Source organism: Meleagris gallopavo, chromosome 2 (genome assembly GCF_905368555.1).
Source record: "Meleagris gallopavo chromosome 2, MGAL_WU_HG_1.1, whole genome shotgun sequence".
In the NCBI taxonomy this organism is placed as follows: Eukaryota; Metazoa; Chordata; class Aves; order Galliformes; family Phasianidae; genus Meleagris; species Meleagris gallopavo.
Window position 1 is genome coordinate 22,017,149 of NC_139405.1, and position 22,587 is coordinate 22,039,735.

General features: G+C 38.7%; 1 protein-coding gene across 2 annotated transcripts in view; it reads right to left on the reverse strand.

The window, feature by feature from the left end:
- HHAT (hedgehog acyltransferase) overlaps nt 1–22,587 on the reverse strand; it is a 179,687-nt gene that overhangs the window by 116,830 nt on the left and 40,270 nt on the right. For both annotated transcript variants that reach the window (XM_085219315.1, XM_085219314.1), the window contains exons 7-8: nt 18,776–18,947; nt 6,696–6,846 (exon numbers count right to left, since the gene is read on the reverse strand). In XM_085219315.1, coding sequence (XP_085075441.1) covers nt 6,696–6,846; nt 18,776–18,947 — 323 coding nt within the window. The remainder of the gene's footprint in view (nt 1–6,695; nt 6,847–18,775; nt 18,948–22,587) is intronic.

The following is a 22,587-nucleotide window of genomic DNA, read 5'->3' on the forward strand; positions in this document are numbered from 1 at the left end:
TCCTCATAACTAAAGTGCTTTCACAACAAAAATGTGATGAATTACATTTTACTAACTTACTATTTCCTATAACTGAACCAAAAGTAAGTCTTCCAAACCTAACAGTCGTTTCTATCATTCTTGTTTTCTAATTCACATAACTGTGGTTAAATGTGATGAAATGTGACCATTTAACCTTCCCGGGACAGCTGAGACAACACAATAATAAACAAATGTTCAGTTTTCACTAATTACAGCACAGTTAAATAGTGACTATTTCAGACACATTTGGCATTAGAGATGTTTATCAACTGTGTAGTTAAGTACACGTTCCAAATCAATCCTCTTAATTGAACAGACAGAAACATTGCTGTCCCCACTAAGCTACTTGCAGTTGTGAAAGGCCTCAGTTTAAAAAAAAAATAAAAAATGAAGTAGGTGCTAAACATTATTCTTATGAAAGGCCCTCTCAAGCATTTACTTCATATTTTGTAAATTCTTATGTCCTACTGATGCTACCAGCACTTACAGATTTGCTTCACTCAGCAAGACCATTTAAGTCCAGTGCCAGCAGAGTTCTCTTAAAGTCAAATCCTAGCATCACTAAATTCAATCAAGGGTTTGACAGTGACTTCCACAAGGTCAAAATTATATCCAAAATTTTTATCCCACATCTTTAAGGGAAAAAAAGTCAATGACCACTCCTCTGCTTCCTTTCTTGTTCAGATAAGGCTATAAGTATCATGCTATTGAAATTCTCTTTTTCTCTAACTCAGCACACTTGACCAAAAAAGACACACAGACCACAAAACAGATCTGACTTCCACTGTTAAAAGAGGCAAAAGAAAGCTTAACACAGCTTACATTCATTGAGGTATTCATGCATCTGCACACTTTGGTGATATCCATTTATTTTATCCATTGATTTCAATACAATTTCTCCTTACTCACAAACACTAGGTCATTTCAACACTGCAGATGAGATTCTGCTCAAATCAACTATCGTTTTAAAATAGTCCTCGTGTAATAATGATGTACCTGGACTTGTGCAGAACATCTGATACTGTCCTACATGACTTCCTCATTGCCATGTTGGAGAAAAATGGATTTGATGAATGGACCACTCCCTGGATAAGGAATTGGCTGGATGGTTGCACTCAGAGTTGCAGTCAACGGCTCAGTGTCATGGAGACAGGTGACATGTGGTCTTCCTCAGGTACTGATGCTGGTACCAGTGTTACTTAACATCTTTGTAGGTGACATGGAGAGAGGGATCAAGTACACCCTCAGCAAGTTAGCAGATGACACCAAGCTGAGCGGTGCAGTTAAATAGAGGGAAGGGATGCTATTCAGAGGCACCTGAACATGCTTGAGAGGTGGGCCTCATGAAGTTCAACAAGGCCAAGGTTCTGGATCTGAGTTGGGGCAATCTCAAGCACAGATACAAATTGGGTGGACAATGGCTTGAGAGCAGCCCTGAGGAGAAGGATGTGGCAGTGCCAATTGATGGAAGACTCAACATAAGCTGGCAATGTGCACTTGCAGCCCAGAAAGTCAATTGTATCATGGGTTGCATCAAGAGAAGTGTGTCCAGAAGTTGAGAGAGCTGATTCTGCCCCTCTACCTTGCTCTCCCAAGCAAGTTCTGGGGCCCCCAACACAAGAAGGACATGGAGTTGTTGGAACAGGTCCAGAGGAGGGCTCATGAAGATGATCAGAGGGCTGAAGCACCTCCCCTTAGAGGACAGGCTGAGAGAGATGGGGCTCTTAGGCATAGAGAAGAGAAGACTCCGAGAAAAACTTATAGCAGCCTTCCAGTACTTGAAAGGGGTCTGCAGGAAAGCTGGTAAGGAACTTTTTATAAGAGCAGGTAGCAACGAGACCAAGGGGAGATGGTTTTAAACTGGAAGAGGGAAGATTTGGACTAGATATCAGGAAAAATTATTTACTGGGAGACTGGTGAGACTAGAACAGGCTACACCATGAGGTTGCAAATGTCCCCTCCCTGGAAGTACTCAAGGCCAGGTTGAATAAGGCTGTGAGCAACCTGATTTAGAGGGAAGTGTCCCTTTCTAAATAAAGCAGGGGGGCTGGAACTAGGTTATCTTAAAGTCCATTCCAACCCAAACCATCCTATGATTCTTCCTTATTTCAGAGACCACCTCTGAAAATATAGAATAAGGAAAAGATACCTTTTGATTTTTAAGCAGAAATGCCATGATTATTTATTTATTTTTTTAAGAAAGCTCATGAGAAGTTAGAAGATTAGAATACACATTTTTGTTCTACTGTATTGTCTCTGAAACACTCTGGATAACATTTTCTTTCAAAACCAAAGGCTAGAAATAGACCAGGAATGACAGTCGTAACCTCCAGAGAAAAAGCAAAGATGCATAAGCCTATCTTTCCTTTTCTTGTCTCAGTGCCAGCTGCTGGGTAAGTCCCTTTATGGAGCACAAAGCTTTCAAATAATAGCTGTCCAGAATTATAGGATAGATACAAAGCAAATCACATCAAAATACCCGATCTTCTTGACACTGACTGCGTAGCATTTTTAGCACTTACTTTCAGATAAGGTTCTTGGGAATATGCAGATTTTAAGGTGGAAGGGCATAGGAGAAGAGGAAGAGTCATGTTTCTGCAAGCCTGCTATCAGACTCTGACCTGAGATAATGAGATATTTATGCCATGTTACTCCCATGACATGTCAAAACGTATCTGATCAATGTGTCCAAAATCTTTGGAGAAAAGGAGAAAAGCACTTAAGGCACTCAGTAATGTAGTATGGAAGCACAGAAATGGTAACCTCCCTTCTCCCCCACACCAAGAATGGCATTTGTGCTAAACACTGTTGTAAACTAGGAACTAACAAGTTTCATTGTGGAACACCTTGCCAAAGCTGTTCATCAATAAGTGAGATTTAATGTAGGACTTGTTAGGTGTTATTTTTCTCTAGTTTCCACATCTTTATTTCCCTGCATTAATGTGGATATTTTTCCACATTAAATCAGTTTGAAACTTTTAGCCATGCTCTAACTAGCTCATCTTTCTCCAGCTGCACTGCACTATTGGTTCCCAGTCTGAGAAGTTGTATAGCAATTCTTCAAAAGCATAAGCTTCTAGCAATAGTTCCTTTCCCATGCTTCGCTAATTTGCTTTTACCCCTGCTAACAAGAAATTTTTATCTTATTTGTGACCTATACAAGATAAAACAGACATTAAAAATTAAGTTGACAACTATAGTCAAACTTTTGAATGGTAGTAACTTTGTTATACTTTTTTTTTTTTAGCTCTGCAACTACACATTTACCGAGATCGATATACTGATAAACTGAAACCATAGCAACGCATTCAGTATTTATGTTAACCATGAAGCAAGAAGATAGCTACTTTTTTTTTTTTTTTTTTTTTTTTACACTCAGGAGATTGCCTTGATTAAAGAAAACACACATTACTCAATCTACTATAAAACAGAATTTCTTTTTTAATTAGAGCTCCTTATTTCTAAGTTTGGAGGAATGGACACAATTCAGTTAAGCATTTAATGCCATAAAGGAGGATGCAGAACACCTGATTTATTTTTCTAGTAACTGCTTTGCTCCAGAGAAATTTTAGACAACAAACCATGACATTTTTCTTCCCCTCCTCATTGAGAGCTCTTCTGCTTACTGTATTACACAGTGAATAATGACAGCACGTACTGATTTTAAGTTGCGCTGATCTGGATTTGTCACATCCACATCTTTTGTTGGTATGCTCCAAGGACAAAAGATGGTAGTGGAAGTCTGTTCAGTAGCATATTTGCCCTCCTTATGTCGTGGCATTCATATTGTCTTTCTCGTCAGGCTACCTTGTTTCCTTTGTAATATGCACTGCTAATAACTTGAAGATATTAAAATAGCAATGCAGGGTCTTCTAAGAGCTTACCTACTATAATAGTCTGACAGTTGCCTACAGTGGATGCCACTGAAAAGGACAGGAGCAAGTCAAGCAACCACAAGGGCTTCCTCTGAGCAGTACTGCAGATGTTAGCCAACAGGTGACAGTGCACTCCCTTACGCTGCCTGGGTTGTCCCATTCCCCAGACTGGCTCTAACAATCTTAAGCAATACTAAGCCATCATTTTATTAAAAGAGAAACCTAAAATTAGGCATGATGTTATTAGCATTTATATTTGAGCTAGTCTATAATAGTGTTGTTAGGAATACTAATTTAAAATTATCTACAGATCTCCAAACTACAACAACCAATATTTAGCACTTCAAGGAAACAGCTCACTGCTCATGAGACCTCACAACAAGCTATTTGCTTTCATCATCACTTTTTCATAGCTTTTATGGAAATCTCATCACTTCAGTACTTTGTCTACATTAGTCCTTTTCAGACATCCAGCCAGTACAGATAAAAAAAAAAAAAAGCTATTTCCACTTCTAACAATGATGTTCCTATACAGTGTAACAGAGAACATAAAGACTGCTAGCCTCTATGTAGTAGAGATTCATGAGTTTTACTGCAAAGGCATAAGAGCATCATAATTCTGGGATTCATAGGGCAAGCCATGTGAGAATTTTTTAGATAAGTAAGAATGACCCATAATTCACTAGCAGCCACAGGAAATTCAGGAAATTCTACTGCCTATACAGCTTTGAAAGCAAGAAATCAAATCAACTGTACATTACCTGATTTTTCAACCTACTAAGCTAGCAAACAAATCCTGTCTGCAGAATATTTGTATTATTTCTGGTAGTGAATGTTTGCTACATATATGAACAAAAACTCTGGGCAAATGAGAGATATCAGCTGTTCACATTTTTCCTTCTGCTGAGATAAGTAATTAAACTTCACCTACTTTGATACTTTTCAATTTTGTTATAAGAAAAACGTTATGAGTATTTTATAAAAGAACAGCAAACGTTTTTGATGTGATACAACACACCCACCTTTGAAGTATGGAATACTTCTTGCATTGTTTGTTATAATTACCTGACAAAGCTGCTGAAGTTCAGTTTCATCTGATACCTCTAAGGCAATGCCCAGAATCCCAGACATAACAACAAGGAGAGGAATTAAAAAATACTGTTGTTTGAAACTCTGCTTCTAAGGGTCATGAGATAAAGCTCTCAGGACACTGGCCAGTAAAAATCACATATTTCTAGAATTAATTCTGTAGGTCGGAAGTTCAGTTCAAACTCTTTCTGGAAGACTATTTAAACCTAGGAGTTGACTAGTCACTGAAGTCACTTTTCAACAGCTCAACTGCTTTATCCATCCGATTTAAGCTGCATTTCTTACTTGAATACAAAATAGTAACACTTTCAAACCGTTACAAACCATAACGTTTTCCTGTTACAACTAGTTTCAAGCAGGAAACAAAATGAGGATTTTATGCAACAAAGCCCAGATAATAACAGGCCCACTGTTATCATGACTAAAATGAAAAATGTTTGTTCATACCACAAACCAGTCGGACACCAAAACAGACAAGCCCCATTGTGCTAGGCTCTATGCTAACAATGAAAGAGAGAAGTGTCCATACTAAAAAGCCAAACAGTGTTTCTGGAGGTCTGGGGCATGGGAAGAACTTGGGGGGGGGGGAGGGAACATAGAGAAGAGCAGGAAAGAAAGTGCATCAACTATTACACATAGGCTAAACACCAAGAAGAATTCACCTGGGAGATAGTTTTCAGGGAAAATCATAGAATGGCTTATGACCAAAAGAACATCCAAGTTCCACCCCTCTGCCAAGGACAGGGCTGCTCAGAGTCCCACCCAATCTGGCCTCCAGGGATGGAGCACCACAGCTTCCCTGGGCAGCTGTGCCACCCTCTGAATAAAAAATTTCCTCCTACCAGCTAACCCAAACCTCCCCTTTCAGTTTGAAGCCATTCTCCTTGTCCAATCACTATCAGATCACATAAAAAGTCAGTCCCCCTCCTGCTTGTAAGCTCCCCTCAAGTACAGGAAGACCACAATGAGGTCTCTCCTGCAGTCTTCTCCAGGCTGAACAAGCCCAGCTCCCTTAGTCTGCCTTCATAGGAGAGGTGATCCAGCCCTCTGGACCCATTCCAACAGCCCTGCACTCTTCCTATATTGAGGGCCTCAGGTTTGTTCAGTGAGCAGTGATTTAAAGCAACACTAAGATTTAAAGCTTGCTTTTTTTTTGAGAGAGAGAGAGAGAGATTTTATGCACAAACACTTGAAAAACAAAGTAGACCCATATTTTCATAAATAAGGAATTACCCTTCTTTCATATTATTTTCAATATGTTGAAGATTCTCTATTGTGTGACCCTACATATTAAAATATTATATCCAGAACTTTCCTCATAATGTAACTAACTGGAATTTCTTTTCCTTCTCTGGATAAAAATCCAGATGAAATGTGGGTTTTGGATCAAGACTGAAAAAGTCTTATTTAATAGACATCTGGAAAAAGCAAGTGCTATGCTAGTGACACTAAGTGGTTCCAGTCTAACCATTAAGAGAATACAAACATGAGAAGGGTTGCTTTTGCTTTCCTCTTTCTTTGCAGCATGATTAAAGTAACCATCAAAATTAAGTTCAGTTAGAAATGAAAAAGATAAATCATGGGGAGAGAAAAAGCACGCAAAAGTGCAAGAAAGGATATCTGCAGCCATGGAAGTGCACACACACACATTCTTATATATTGACAGTAATAAATCACTAAGAAAATTTCTACATAGTAATAGTGACTAACCTCCACATTTTAGTAAAACTATGCATCAGGCTCACGCAGCGAGGAAGGGCTGGAGGTCTGAGTCCATCCATCCGGAGAAGGAGGGCAGCAATACCATACAGAACGAGGTACTTCACGTAAAAAAATAACACTTGAGCTAAAGCCACACCACCTAAAAAACAAAACCACCACACCAAACTCATGTCTTAAACAACTCTTGTCATATTTTTAAAACCTGCAGATACTGATAACTTCCAAGTAGTCATTCATTACTCAAAAGCCCAAAGCAAGCACAATTTCTGATTTTGTAACACATACAGGACACGGAAGCACATGCAGTTATGACTTTAGACACACATAGAATAGTACTATTATTCCAATACAAAGGCATAAGTAAGCACCCGTAATTCCACTTGCAAGATCTCACTGGACTGCAAGCATTGACAGCTACAAAAAACAAATACTGGCACTATGCAAAAAAATCAGACCTTACTGATACAAGTGACAAATATTTTGGAAAAGGTGAAAATTTGTTGCTGCAGTGGTAAATAAGTAAACACTGGACATGTACAGCATCATCACATACACTCTTCACAGAGCTATGAACAACGGCCATCACTGCAGCTCTGCCCAAGAGCTTTGCAAACATCCTATGGCATTGGTGTCTAAACTTCTGGCTTGCCTGAGCTGCATTAACTGAAGAGGTATCACCTAGGGCTGCATCTATGAAGGTTACTCCAAAAGTAATGCCTCCTAATCATTTTTGTGGATGCCCCATCCCCAGAGGCATTCAAAGCCAGATTGGATGTGGCTCTGGGCAGCCTGGTATGGCGGTTGGTGACCCTGCACATAGCAGGAGGGTTGAAACTTGATGATCCTTGTGGTCCTTTTCAACACAGACCATTCTATGATTTTCATGGAAACCGCAACTGATACTAAGAGCACAATAACATCATTTAATAGAGCAAATTCTCTATCACAAAACATTCTTTTTCAACATAATTATTGCTGTGCATTTTCACCAGCTATGAACAAGAGCCTACATGCTGTGTTCATAACAATCTCTACCAGGGAAGGTGATCCACTGTCACTGTTGCCACTGATGAAACGTACTACCAACCGTCTCACAGTGCTCGCATTCATTGTTTGGTCTCCATAAGCACTCAACAAGCAGTGATGAACATCGGGGGTACCATTTTTTCCACATGGAGGAATTCAATGACACATCATTGCTTCATATGCACTTCCATATCAGATGCCATTTTGTCAGATTGCCCTGCTGCTATCATCTGTCACACAGCAACAATACGTAAAGAATATTGGTGGGAATATTTCCAAACAGTGCCCTGGTTTCAGCCAAAATGGGGTGAATGGTGCACCAATGTTCTGTTGGTGCTGAATGATGGTTGTGTGCCAGGGGCCGGGCCACTGCCACAATGAAGCAGCAGTAGGGCACAGCCCACAGATGGTGTCATCTAGGAGACACGCAGAACTCCAACTAAAACCAGTCTGAAGTAAAGTTTTGGTGGTAGTGTACTGGTTCACAGCCCAACCCCAGGACACAGCAGTCTCACACAGGTGAGATGAAAAATCAGACTGGCTATGCTTAAAGAGTTATTACTGCTGTGAATCACAGTCCTAGAGTTGAAAATTTAGGATTGGCAGTAACAAATTCAGGCACCCTGAAACTGCCAACTGCCAGTCTTGACAGCTCATAATTTCATGCTGAGTCTCACAATACTTGGCCTGTTACTTCAGAAGCATAAAAGCTTGTAACAGTAATGAGAGCTTCGATTGTCAATAAAAAAAAATTAAAAACAGTAGCAGTAAGATTCACAATAATAGAGCAGAACTTTATTTTTTTTTTTTAATTGTAAATAAACAAGTAATCAGAAAACCCCCAAACCAAATAAAGCTCAGGTACGGCTTTTTAAATATCAGAATTTGGTGGCAGTGTGGAATGCAGGAGAAAAGATGACCTTTTAAACATCTCTGAATACTCCCAGTTGTAAATGAAGGAAGATGGTTCACGTGAATATTCTAAATGTTATTTAGCTGAGTAAAATGGAATTTGAGCAATAATTGTATCAAACAAAATACACTATTTTAAGCAGAAGCCACCATCTTCACTGAAACATGGGAGTTTACTCTCCCAGAAGTTCCATCGACTCTCCTCCAATTGTCATTTGATGTTAAAAATCCAATCCCAAAGGAGGGAAAATGAAAATAATTTGTAAGAGTAAAAAAACCTAGAAAACGCCATTGTTACATCTCCTACCATTCCAGTGATCTACTTTCTCTCACTGATATCAACAACCTTGTTACTTGGAATACTTTAGGTATTCAATATCATTTCAAAGTCTTCCAGCACACTTTCCTTAGAGACTAAACTTTCAATCTGACTCCAGCAGTCTAAGTCTATATGAACACTTAAATCATCTGCCTTTTTTCCCCCCAAGTCAAAGCATCCCTTTTGCATTCTGTTGATTAATGATTGTACTACGGATGATGACCAAAAGTTAAACACTGAAAATCTAATCTAGTATATAATAACCTAGGGTAAAATTCTGGCTCTAGTAATGTCAATTGCAAAACTCCTGCTGGCTTACACATGCCCAGCATTTTGTTGCCGCAATCTGCTATTTTTGATTTTAATATTATCATCCACGTGCACGATATAAGAAACAGTTGTGCCATACAAGATATAAACTGATAGCAGAAAAAAATACCTAGACATGAAGCTTATGGCATTTTTCCCTTCAGGGAAGTAGTCATCTAATATTCAACAACATTCTTTCCCGGAAGAAAACAAACAATCCTAAGAACTATTTGGATAATAGCCAGTCAGCTACACATTAGATTACCACTAAATCATTTATACAGCCAAGTTTCTGGTTTAATTCCTATCTCATCCAATTTCTCATTTCTTTTATGGCAAATTTCATCGGAGAGCTGAATGTTGACACCCACACAAACTGATTATAAAGATCACAGTTGTCTGTGCCTGGTAAAATTCAAAATCCTTTGACTGTGCATGATGGATAAAGATTTAGTGACCCAGACTACCACCCTCTTGAGATTCAAAACAATCAATACATTTAATTTTTAAATACAACGATGGAACATTCGGAATTTTCACATATGAAGTTGTAAGAAATATTAGTCTTATTAGTTGTGACTGCTGGTAATTAGCAGACAGCTCAGAAGCACTGGCATCTTACAAAAGCATGGGCGCCACATCACTGACATCATCACCTGGCACACTGGCTGCTGCATGTGTGGCAATTCTAATGCTCCCAAGATCAGTCATGTAAAGCTCCCTGTCAATACGTGAACAAAATTCATGCTGGTCTTCAACTCATCCCAGCTGTGTGAGTTCTGGGCCACACACGGAAAATCTGGGGGCAAGATTCACAGCTGCGCAACAGCTGGTCTGCACTGGCAACTTGCACAGGCTTCAAACCTTCTCTGCATACCTGAGATATTCCAGCTACTTTGTATTCACACTATTATAGCACAAACCAGCCAGAAGTACACTGCTTCATCTGATATAAAAACATGAAATTAAAAGAGATTCATAATCAATACAAAAACACTCAAATTCATTATCAGTACCACACTTTGTTCACTAATGTTCTATTCAAAGCTTAAAAAGAACTGCTCAAAGAACATTGCTTTAAATTGGAAACAAAGCCTAGAAGCTATATCACTGTATATTAAAAACATTTAAGGGAAAAAATATTGCAAAAAGTACATCTTTTTCCTAAAATAAATGACCTCAAGGGGTTCACAGTCAAATTTAAGTTTTGTGAGAACTAAAATGCATTAAAGGTTTTAAAATATTGATTTAAATTACCCATACAATCTCAGTTCTGTGCACTTCAACAGTCAAGCTGCTTGAAATCTCAGATAAAATTAAGTATAAAGACTGATATTTTCAATTTCTCAACTTGCAATCCTTTTTAAGTATTCTAAGTTTTCCTTGACTTTAAAAACACATTTCTAAACCTTCACAGTTCTAACTTCAAATTTGCTCCAAAACTGCATTTCATAAATTCCAGAGCTTTTTCTCAAGGATTATTAAAACATTCACGACTTTTTTTCCCCCCTCTCAAAACTTTGCCTAATAGTTTTTGAAATTAGCAGATAGATAATTTCTATAGGTGACAGAAGACTTTGACCTAGGGATTAAAAACAACTTTTCTGTCCATACCCATCACCAAAGCACATTTATGGTCAAGAATTGTACCTTAGCTTGCAGTGTTATTGATGAGGCATGAGCATGAAAGCATACATTCCCCTTTTTCACAGCAGCCCTGACCCTGCAGCATTAAGAATTGTAGATGCTTGTTTCTATCAATAACCAGAGCAGGTACAAGTAGAAAACATGTATTACAGTCAAACATGCAGCCATTTTGAAAGGGTTACCGACACATGACAGAAGTCTAGTAAGAAACACAGCTCAGAACTTGTAGTTATGACATCAACTTGAAAATACTGAGCATCAAGGGCTCTCTTACTCCTTTTCTCATATTTTACAAAAAATAAAAAAAAGTATATTGCACAGATTTCCTCACATGAAAAGCTCCATGAAAGAATATGCATCTGCACTGCAGCAAACTGGCCACATGTATACACAGATATACAGTATATTTACAGTCAATATACCAGTCAATAAGAGTAGGGTTAACTGCCAATATTATTTGACATTTTAACCTCCCAGAAAGCTTATCTAGCATTTTCACTCACTGCATTAGAACAGTAAACTATCCAATGTTTTAGAGAACGTTAAGATTTCTGACACATGCTTACATTCCACTTTCCAAAGCAGACACCAAGATGCCAAATATTTTAATCAGATTCTCCTTCTCATTATCATACACGATGAAAAAAAAAAATCTCAGATTACTCCGTATTTCATTGCCACTTAGATGGATGCAGAGATATCCTAATTTCAAGAACCACTCAGTGTTTTGTGATTAAGAATGAACTGAGGAACCGATTTTCTATGTATGGGCTTAATAGAGAAAGAATCATAACATATCTGGCTTACACAGACTACTCTGTAGGTCTTGCTGTTTCAAAGAGGAAATTGCATAATATTTTTCTTTTAGGAAATCAAAACAAGAAATTCACCAATTACAAATTCAATCAGGCAGCTCCACTCTCGAATAGACCATATCATTCTAGATTATTTTTATATAAGCAGCATTTCAGCCAACGGCAGAACATGCTTTCAGCACACTAGAAGTTGGTTAACTGTTATTGTTATTAACTAGCACAGTGAATTGTGCATGCTTCACCAGAAAGAACAAGTCACATATGGTTAAGAACAACACATTAAGTGCACAGAACACTCATCACACATGCACAAATCTGATGTACACCTCTACATCAAAGAATCACCTCTGACACAAAATACACATATATACAAATTCCTGGTCAAACATAGTAAAGATTGCAATTGTGAAAATAATGTTTTAGATGAGCCATGTGACAATTGTCACACACATTTTCAAGCAGAATTTGGCTTTCATTCCTATACCTTGTAAAAAAAAAAAAAAAAACAAGCTCTGTTCCCATGAGCAGAGTAAAAGGTGCTGAACAAGAAAATTAACATAAAGCCTCAAAAAGAAAATATTGTGGTTTTTAACTTCTAAATATTCAGAATCAGATTTAAATATACAAATTAACAAATCTATTCCAGACTGTATGTAACAACAGAATATCCCATCAGAATGGACTTTGCCATTAACATTCTATGTAACAGCAAAGAAAAGAGGCCACTGATTTCTATTTAAGATCTTGTTGAACTACCAGTTATTATACAAATTAGCAAATTAGTCATTCAGCTACAGAAGCCTGAAGAATATGAAGTGGAAGGGATTGCCAATCTATCTGCCTTTTATTTTATTTTATGTTCTTTCTTCTCCCAGACTTCATTAAAGGCCATGGCCACACATTAGTCACTAGACTAGATAGATCTCTGGTCTGCTTCAGTGTAGTAGCTTCAGCCTTCCTTTTACTATGCAAAACACGAAGGAAGCAAATTAAATCCAATCAACTTTTAAATCTGAAAATAATGAATTATCATGATTTCCATTTTCATGCCACATGGGTCTTCCTGCTATGTCATTGCTTCTGAAAGTATTCAACCTTTTCAGATAATCTGACCAATGCTGCCAGAACGAGATGCAGAAGAGAGACAAAATCATGGAATTATTTGTCCATTGTACTTTTCATAGAGAATCACATAATATCCAAAGTCAGGAGGGACCCATAAGAGTCACTGAATTAAATCCTGGCTCCGCGTGGCAAGCCAGGGCAGAGTTACAAGGCACTCCAGGAGCACAGTTTGACACTGAATTGCTAGGCGCTCATTTAATGGAGGACATAGGAGCCAACCTGAAAAAATCTGTATCTGAAGTTACCCCATAGAGTTAACATTTGGATACCTAAAGGCACCTCTAACCAAAGTAAGCTCTTACCTTCTTCCCCCACGTAGGAAACTGACATCTTTGGAAGTTATTCTTGCTATCAAACACTGGCCATTGGCAAAACAGAATATGAGAATATATTCAGCATAAAAGTACACTTTATTCAAACCAATACAATGCAGTTTTTTTGTTAATGCATATGGCATTTCTTCTCCAGCATCTGAAGCAGCAGCCTGTGAAGAGCTGCAAGTCAGTCACCTGAAAACATCTCAGTCAGTCTGGACATGAGCGGTATTCTGAAAGGCCATATCAAAAACAATAACAGAATTGGTTTTACCATCTCTGACACTGCTCTCTTCTCATTCTTCTGCTACATTGAAAATAATCAGAGGCAACTCCATCTGTTTTGATATCAAAGACTGAACTGAATTCTTCCTACATTATGACCAACACAGCCCAAGCATCACTGTGATATAAACAAACAAGTAAAAAGGTGCATACGGAGAACGTTAAAGGAAATAAAATTTAAATAGCAGGAATAATAAGAGGTAGAAATACTGACATCTATGTGCCATATGGGAGCTGCAGTACTGAGCAGAGGAGGAGATAGCCTGAAAAGATAGATCCCTAATAGCTTTCTGTTCTACCTGTAGCCAGTGGAAAAGATACATGCAACATCAGGCCAGTTTTTTGCTTTTTTTTTTTTTTCCTTTTTTTTTTTTTTTTAAGTATTATTTTTTTTAAAGTATTTTAAAGTAGCTGACAGAAACCCAGCAAGAAAAAAATTCAAGATGGAAAAAACTGAATTGTAGAACAATAGATTTTATACTATCTGGTGGAAGAACTTAAATAATGAACACCCATGGTATAGTAACATCTCAGAAAGAATGTCACATTCTTTTCTAAGGGAAATGCTTCATCCACCCAGTAAATTAGACTGGTCACAATCTTCAATCTCTGGAAAACTTGCAGTGCAAATTGTCTTAGAAGCTATTTCTAAATGCACTAGGGACAGGAAAATGAATGGGAGCAGCATATTTATCAAGGGAACATGATGCCTGACCAACAGCACTCTATTCAGTATGAGCTAACTGGTGCTTTCTCAAGGGAGACCTTATTGCTCTCTACAACTACCTGAAGAGAGGTTGTAGTAAGCTGGAGGTTGGCCTCTTCTCTCATGTAACTAATGATAGAACTAGAGGGAATGCCTTCAAGCTGTGCCAGGGGAGATTTAGGCTGGATATTAGAAAATACTATTTTTCTAAAAGAGTGGTCAGGCACTGGTATGGGCTGCCCAGGGAGGTGGTGGAGTCACCAACCCTGGAGGCGTTCAAGGAATGTTTGGATTTTGTGTTGAGGGACATGGTTTAGTGAGTACTATTGGTGATAAGTGGATGGTTGGACTGGATGATCTTGTGGGTCTTTTCCAGCCTTGGTGATTCTATGCTTTGGACACACAGGAGGGAGCACGGATGTTGTGTATCTTGACTTCAGTAAGAACTTCCACACATTCTCCTACAGCTTCCCTACCACCAAAGATGTGAGATATAATTCAGATAAGTAGATAATACAGAAAAAAATTTGGTTGGGACTACCAGGCTTAAAGCATAGCAACAATCAGTGGTGCAAAGTGCAGTTGGCAGCCAGTAACTAGCAGCATCCCTCAGACACCACAGCTGAGACCACTAACCCTCAAAATCTTCATTAGCAACTCAGATGGCATAACAGAGCACACCTTCTTCAGCAAGTTTGCTGAAGACACCAAACTGCAGCAGCAAGCAATACAGTATGGGGATGGCCTGCTATTCAGAGGGACTTAGAAGGTGGAAGCTCTAGAGAAGTGATCCTTTCAATAGCCCTAAACTAGTAATATTAGGCCACTTTCTGAAAACACCACCTTAGTCTCCCTGCTGTTTCATGGTAATTAATTTTACAAGCCATCTGCACACTGAGTGAATGCATTTCCTGCTTGCTGAGAGATTTTGTCTTTTAGTTCCAGAGACTCTTTATTCTCACAGTAAGAAAAAGCAGAGTGAAATAGATAAGGACCATCACATAAATAAGAAAAGATAGGTACATAGCAAGTAAAGAGACTGGAGAACGTGCAAAAAAAACAGAAGAGTGAAGGCTACAATACCCTCTGATCTTTTAAGACATTAAGTGTCACAAGGAACACATAACCCAGCCGAGTTATTTGGGACAGACAGTGGGTTTCTACGTAACAGAAAAAACCGTGTTAAGTTTAACTTATTCACATTCAGAAGAATAGGAGAATACTCAGAACTATGTATTTGCAAATGAATCCAACGGAATGAGAATTTAATCTCTCAGCAAAAGTACTTTTACAGTAATGCAGGTACTGACCTGTAAAAGGCATAGAGAAGAATTCAAACATTTGACATAAGGAAATCTTTGGTTTAGCTGCAGGCATTAAAAAACATACATGTAACTGTTTTGTATATTGTTGCTTCCAGGAATTCTTGTGTAACTCCTACCACATAAAACATTTCTCTTGCTGATTGTTAACACATTGCCCCCATGTTGAACACATGTTTTTAAGTGTACACATGCATGAAGAAAATATACCCAGTTATGCCTCCTGAGCTAACTTCAGCATATCTTGTCATTTGTGGCTAAGTAAGTTTATTAATATTGAAGGCTGAGATTTTTAAACAAGCACTGTGACTCAGTCTGGTTTTGTCTTTTTGCAGTCTCATTTCACAAGAAGACTTGTTTTATGCTTCTGTGAGGAGTATTCTGACCATCATCAATGCCCTTAAGATCCCTCGAGCAAAATCACTTAGCACTGTTGTCTTTACCTGCACTGCTGGTGTTTAATGCTTCTAATTCAAAGATATCCCAGAAGAAAAGCTGGGGAGCAATTATAATTTCCCTAATTGGAGTTGATTACAAGACAGCATAACAGCCTTTCCCCTAAGTTTAGTATGCCACAAGGGGCAGCCATATATCTTTTGATGGAAGTATATGTTTCATGCTGCTTTGAAGCCGCTGTGGCTTCAAATGGGAAACAAAATGAAAAACAGCAGTGCAGAAGGCTAATATACCACACAGTTAATACTCTTGAGTCAACAAGCTTCTTGGTCTCTTGACTCCCATTATCTGATGTAATTGGTTTTAATAACCCCAAATAAAAAGTAATGGAGGAATATTTGGCTCTGTACAAGAACTGGTGTAGAAGCTTGCTAAGATCCATAATGACCCAAGAATCAATAGAAGAAAATATTACAGGTACACTTACTCATACCAGAGTCTCCCTAAATCAAGTCACAATGGTGGCTGCTCACTGATTTGTCTCTGTGTAATTACTGGGATGAAACTTGTAGAGAACACTCGTAGATCAACACAATGGAATAGTGATACAGGAGGTGTAATGATAAAGGGACTAGCACAATGCACAGGCATTACAAAGAAAAAGGAAAAGTGCACATACATCTCTGAAGATCTAGGTTCACAGAGAAGCTCCACAAGGGAGGGAATCTCCAACCAGAGATCCTTCCCCAGCAGCAATCAGCACTCAAATGAGGTCTAAGAGAAGTGCAACCAGGCTCCACCCTGGTTGCACAGACAAACTGCCTTCACCTGTGCTCCCAGGGCTGACCTGCTCCTTTCCCCAGGTGCTCAATCAGTGATTCAGGCCATGACTCAACAGTTACCATACAAAGCGTGATATATTTCTGCAGATAAATCCCACCACAAAATCTTTTCTGAACTATCATATTTAAGCACCTGCTTTCAATATTAAGACAAAGCTTAACAAGAGTGGAGTTGCTCTCATAACACACCTCTTCTAAAAGCAGGGTCTCCAAAGGGAACTTACCTCAATTCAAGTGACTGCACCTTGTTCTGGTAGTTTTACCAGAACTTTAAGTCCAAACTTGCTTTAAATCAGGCTTTCATTGCCTGAAATAGCTTTAAAAGTATTTTCTAATCATCTGCTCAAAAAATAGCCTAAATTCTTAGAATATAACACTCAACTCCATTAAACAAGTGTAGCAATTGGACAGGTTAAAACAATGGGAAAGGCATTACAATAAAGCTATGATGACAGAAGGACTGGCACAATAGAGAGATACTGTAAAGTAAGATAAGAAGGTTGCTCACCTGTATCAGAAGATTCTAGATTCACGGGGGAAAGCTTCACCAAGGAGGGATCTCCAGAAAGAGATCTTTCCCCAGTCACAGTTAGCTCTTAAATGAGATTTAAAAGGGGTGCAGCCAGGCTCCACCCCTTCTGATCACACAGTTGAATTGCCTTCACCTGTGCTCCCAGGGCTGACTCAGGCCTTTCCTCAGGTGATCAATCAGTGGTTCAGACCATGATCCAGCAACTCCCATACAATGATTTTCTGGAAAGTAACTCTTATTGTTGTTTAAATCAACAGTTAGAATCTTTCACAGGAGGCAGGAATCTGCCAATAACACCAAACCTAGAATACTTTGTCCATAAATCTGTATACTTTCCTGCCTTGTCAACTGGCCAGCATTTATCAGGTTCTGTATTCTCAGTAACACCACACAGCTTTTTTTTTTTTTCCCCCACACATACAGACAATCCTGCAAACAAGCTAATTTAATTCAACTATAAATTCCTATTTGAAACAGGAGATGCAAACTCAGAATCCGCTTTCTAAATGGTTAGTGAATAGGGACGCATGGAACAAAGCTCGGAAGTAAATAATTTGCTGCTGTCTGCTCTCTCTCTTCTTATTTTATATATAGTATATATGTACATACAAAATGTATGTTTATATGTATGTATGCACATACAGTGAGATACACACATTGCCCTCTACTAGCCAGAGCCCAGTACACAGAGGTCTTCAATACTGCTCATAACCAAACTTCAGTGAGTACGTGACAGGGCTGTATTAGCATGTGATATTGACTCCTGATGCTTGCCAATACAGTAAGAGGAATCTCCTTTGACTCTAAAAATCAGGGATTTTTCAAAATCCATTTTTAAGGCTTGGGGTTTCTTGCTTCCATTCCTCCTACTTGGTGATATGTGTAGGAGCACAAAGGAATTATACAAACCATGCATACAAGAGGCTTACATGTTGCCTATTTCTATTTACATATCCACATGCAAACTATTTCCATTTTATGTTACATTCATAAGTGCTCATTTCTGCCCTCAGTTCACATTTTAACCAAGAACTAGTAGATTGAGAGATAGCAGAAAGGCCTTGAACAATTAAATGGTTAAGGCATCTAGAACTACTCTGGGCAACCTGCTCCAGTGCTACACCACTCTCTGAGTAAAGTATTTAATCCTAAAATCTAACCTAAATCTCCTTTCTTTTATTTTAAAACCATCCCCCCCCTTGCTCTATCACTATCTGCCCATGTAAAAAATTGGTCTCCCTTCTGTTTACAAGCTCCGTTTAAGTACTAGAAGGTTGCAGTGAGGCCTCCCCAGAGCCTTCTTGTTTCCAGGCTCAATAAGCTCAGCTCCCTCAGCCTGTCTTCTCACATGTTATCACAATAGTCTGCATTAAAATAGTCTGTCATCTTCCTGACTGTGAATGGCTACTACTGTGAACGGTGTACTATTCATAAGAACTAAGGGACATAAAATAGGCTGGTATTTTTGAAAGGGGGAAGAGACAGATGATTTCCTCATTTTTTTTTAAATATACTCACCTAAGGCCCAGTATGACATAGCTTCCAAAGGTGAAGAAGTGCTGCAGATAGCATGGATATACATGAAGTGAATCATTAGCTCAGCCAAGCACCACCAAAAGAAAATACGAATTATGCCCATGGTTAAGATGCCAAGATTGGTCTTCAAACTGAAGGCTTCTTGTTTCCTCATCTAAATGAAGAAACCCAAAGAAGTTATATGACACACAACTGACTGTTTTACTCAAAGACTCATCTCAAGAACTTTTTTTTTTTTTTTTTAATATAAAGATTTTATTTGCTATTCATTTCTATTTAAGGGGGGGTCATTTGTCTATACTATTTGAGAATTCCCGATACACTTTTTTTGATGTAGTCTGGTTTCTCCTTTCTCAAACTCACTAAGTAGAAATAAGCAAATAGAAAACAGAGTGGTAAGGCAAGCAAAACAAATCTCTCATCAGTATCACAAGACTAGCTGCAGTATTTACAGATATTCAGTTCCATGCACATGTGAACATCTTCCGTTGCTCCAGATGATATTTCCATTCTCCCTGCATTGCTAAACTATCTGCACAGTTGAACTACATGGGAATGCAATGGTATCTGCTAGTACGGTGCAACTTCCATGCTAGGCACAATAACGTAGGGGGATCCAGACTACTTTTGCCTTACAGGTTCCAAAAGGTCTCTGGACTGCTTTGCTACTGCATGCTGCCCAGGACTTCAGATATATAATTTTTGCATCTGCTTCCATTTGCATTTATTCCAAATGGACATTTTAAATGGTTTGACCCCACAGACATCTCTCAGAATACACCACGGTGCAAAAAGACATCACCCTGCACTGTCCCTTCAGAGGTTACATCCCAGTCACCAGCTGCTGCCAAATTAGCGCTATGAGGCCTAAGGGCCATTGCTCATAATGTCATCACTTTCAAGATGGCCTAAGGAAGCACTGCCTTGTTAACAGCTAATTTATTTCTGGAAAGCTGTCAGACTTGAGAGGAGTTTATTAAAAGCTGACTAACCATATAAACAAGTTCCTAAGTGTCTAATTCAGCAAAAGAAAATAGCTACCAGAAAGAAGCATACATTTATTCACAAGTGTGGGAAACACTGCAACAAACACACAAAGCATAGAACAATGAAAACTGTTTTTACTTTCTTTTTTTTCCCCTGCATGTCCTCTAAGGGCACTTGTATGAGGGCTGTTCACACAAAACATGGAAAGAAAGAGCCATACTGGAGCAAAACAAAAGGCTTGGAAGAAGGCATAAATTACACACTGCCTGCCTACCTGCACAAGAGGATTACAAGAAAATATGGAGCTTTCACTATGTAATTGTTGGATTACCTTTTCCCCCCTCAGATTCTGTGAACATTTCCCAATGTTATGAGAATTACTCAGAGAACACAAACAGAAAGCTGGTATCCTCAGCTCATTCCTGTTACACTGTTAAATTTTCAGAGAAAACCCCTCCCCTTCAGATTCTTGTAAAAACCTCCTAAAACTAAAATGTCTTGAATTGACAATGCCATTGTACTTCCAGAATTATGTGATTATGAGTAACACATCTCACGCAGACAAAGTCCTTCACTTCCTCAGGCATGCACAAGCCTGGTACACAAGCACTCTGCAAGCCCGAAAGAAGCAACTCCATCTCCCAGAGTATCAGAAGGAGCACCTTTTCCAAACTATCCAAGCAGCCTACAGAGCAGGCAGGTCCAATCCCAACAACCAATCATGAGAGTACTGTATCAAACAACATTTAGTTGTTTAGCTGTAGATCATGAAATAAAAGCTTAAAGATACTGCAGTTGTGAAAGAGAGTGGGATTATCCAGGCAGTAATCCTACCAAACACAGAAAAGATAACAGCTTGCTCTTAAAAATATCTCAAACTTCTGCCAGCTGCATTGGATTCATTACCTGAGAGCAGTTCTTCATTTTCTCCTGTAGCATTGTCAAGGTCAGTGAGACCAATGAGATGTACTGAGCAAATGCCAGTTAGGTGCAAGGTAAAAATGAGACAAGACAAGGTTCACAGCTGACAGGCTCCTCATATATGCCCCACCAGATTCTTACATCACTAACTGTAGTAAACAAATTCTATTCTATTAACCCTTTTTTTCTGCAGTGAAAGAGAATTTGATCAAGTAACTTAGTGGAAAGATTGCCTATAACATTTTTTACATGACACGGAACGTATGCCAAGTTTCATTCTTCAGTTTTTAACCATACACCAAAAATATACATAAACAAGCAACCCACTCACCCGCACACACAACACCCTCCCTAAAATTCCAGTCATCTTATCTGCACAATATACCTAACATGCAGTTGGCTCTGTTCACTTGGAAATGAACAAACATACTAATTGTGTAGCTGAATTTATTCTAACTATGTGACATTTTGGAGCCAACCATTAAATCACAGGCATTTGCACAATACACCTTCAAATCCACAATTAGAACTACTACGTTCTATTTCTACTCAGGCTATCAGTGAAATACAACAGCTTCTTATTCCTGCCTGGCAGCAGATGCAAATTACCAGCATTATTGATCTCTTTCATTCATGTAACAGCTTCTCCGCTTCCTTTTTCAATAAGTCTGCTTTCCAGCATGCTGAGCAGAAACCCTCTTCTCAGTCTCAGCTTCAGTTAAGTGCTTCTACAGTTCCCAATCTCCTGTTCTGATAGCTGCAATAAACACACTTCTGATATCATGGACTTTGAACAAACTGCTGAGATCTGCTAACTTCAGAATCTGTCTCTAACCCCAGATATCAAGGTGACGACACAACCCTTCTCTGGTAAGAACTGACAGTGCATTGCAGCAAACACCAAGAAACAAGTTACATTTTTCCCAGTATGTTCCATCTTCATCAAGACTTTAACAAAACAAGGTCTGTGTATGTTTAAATGAGAACGTAACATAAATACAGGCATTCCATTCCCCAAGTTCAATTTTCCCTTCCCACTGTCTCAAATCAAGAATATAGACAGGCATTTCACAGGTCTGTACTGATCCATATCAAGTGAACTAAGATCCATTTCAAGACCCTATGCACAGCTTTTCCCAATGGCTATCTCCAAGCTGCCCTCTACTCAGAATCCTGTAAACATCTTCTGAAACATTCCTTGAAAAACATTATTTCTCTGCTAGCAATATAGGAACATAGGTGGAATACAATTTGGAAACTATAAAACAACAGTAAAGAAAACTTCCTCAGCACCTATACTGGTAAGTCTGGTAAAAGAATAATTCTACTCATTTGAAGGTTTTTAATTCCCTTTTCCCCCAGTTGCAGTCTTTTCCTGAAAAGGGCTTTAAAGTTGCACAGATGATTGGCTTGTTCTCAGCGAAGCCTAAAAAATTGCTTATTACCCGCTTCTGTCAGTCTTGCAGATGCTTCTGCTTATCTGACTCATCTCTCTTAATGACATCGCATTGTCAGTAAGCACTTGAAGAAACCAACTTTGCTTCAAAGTGGTGAAAGATCCTCTGACTCTGCCCCTTTAATTTGTATAACACTTCTGCCAGTCACAGCTCAGAGCATCTCAGCACCTCTGGTTCCTATTCGACAGCATGCAGGCTCCAGATACATTTAGGAACTCATGCTGAGATATTCAAAGCCACAGAGAAGATTTGGACACCTGCCTACTATTAAATGTAATGGAAAATAAGTATGCAAATGTATTAGTCAGCTTCAGAGCATCAGTGTCTATTTAGGGACCTACCTTGCCTCTCCTATTTCACTTGTATGATTCAGAAAAGCTTAAAGGCTTTTAGTGAAGGAATCAGATGTTCCCTGTTGCAGCAGAAGCT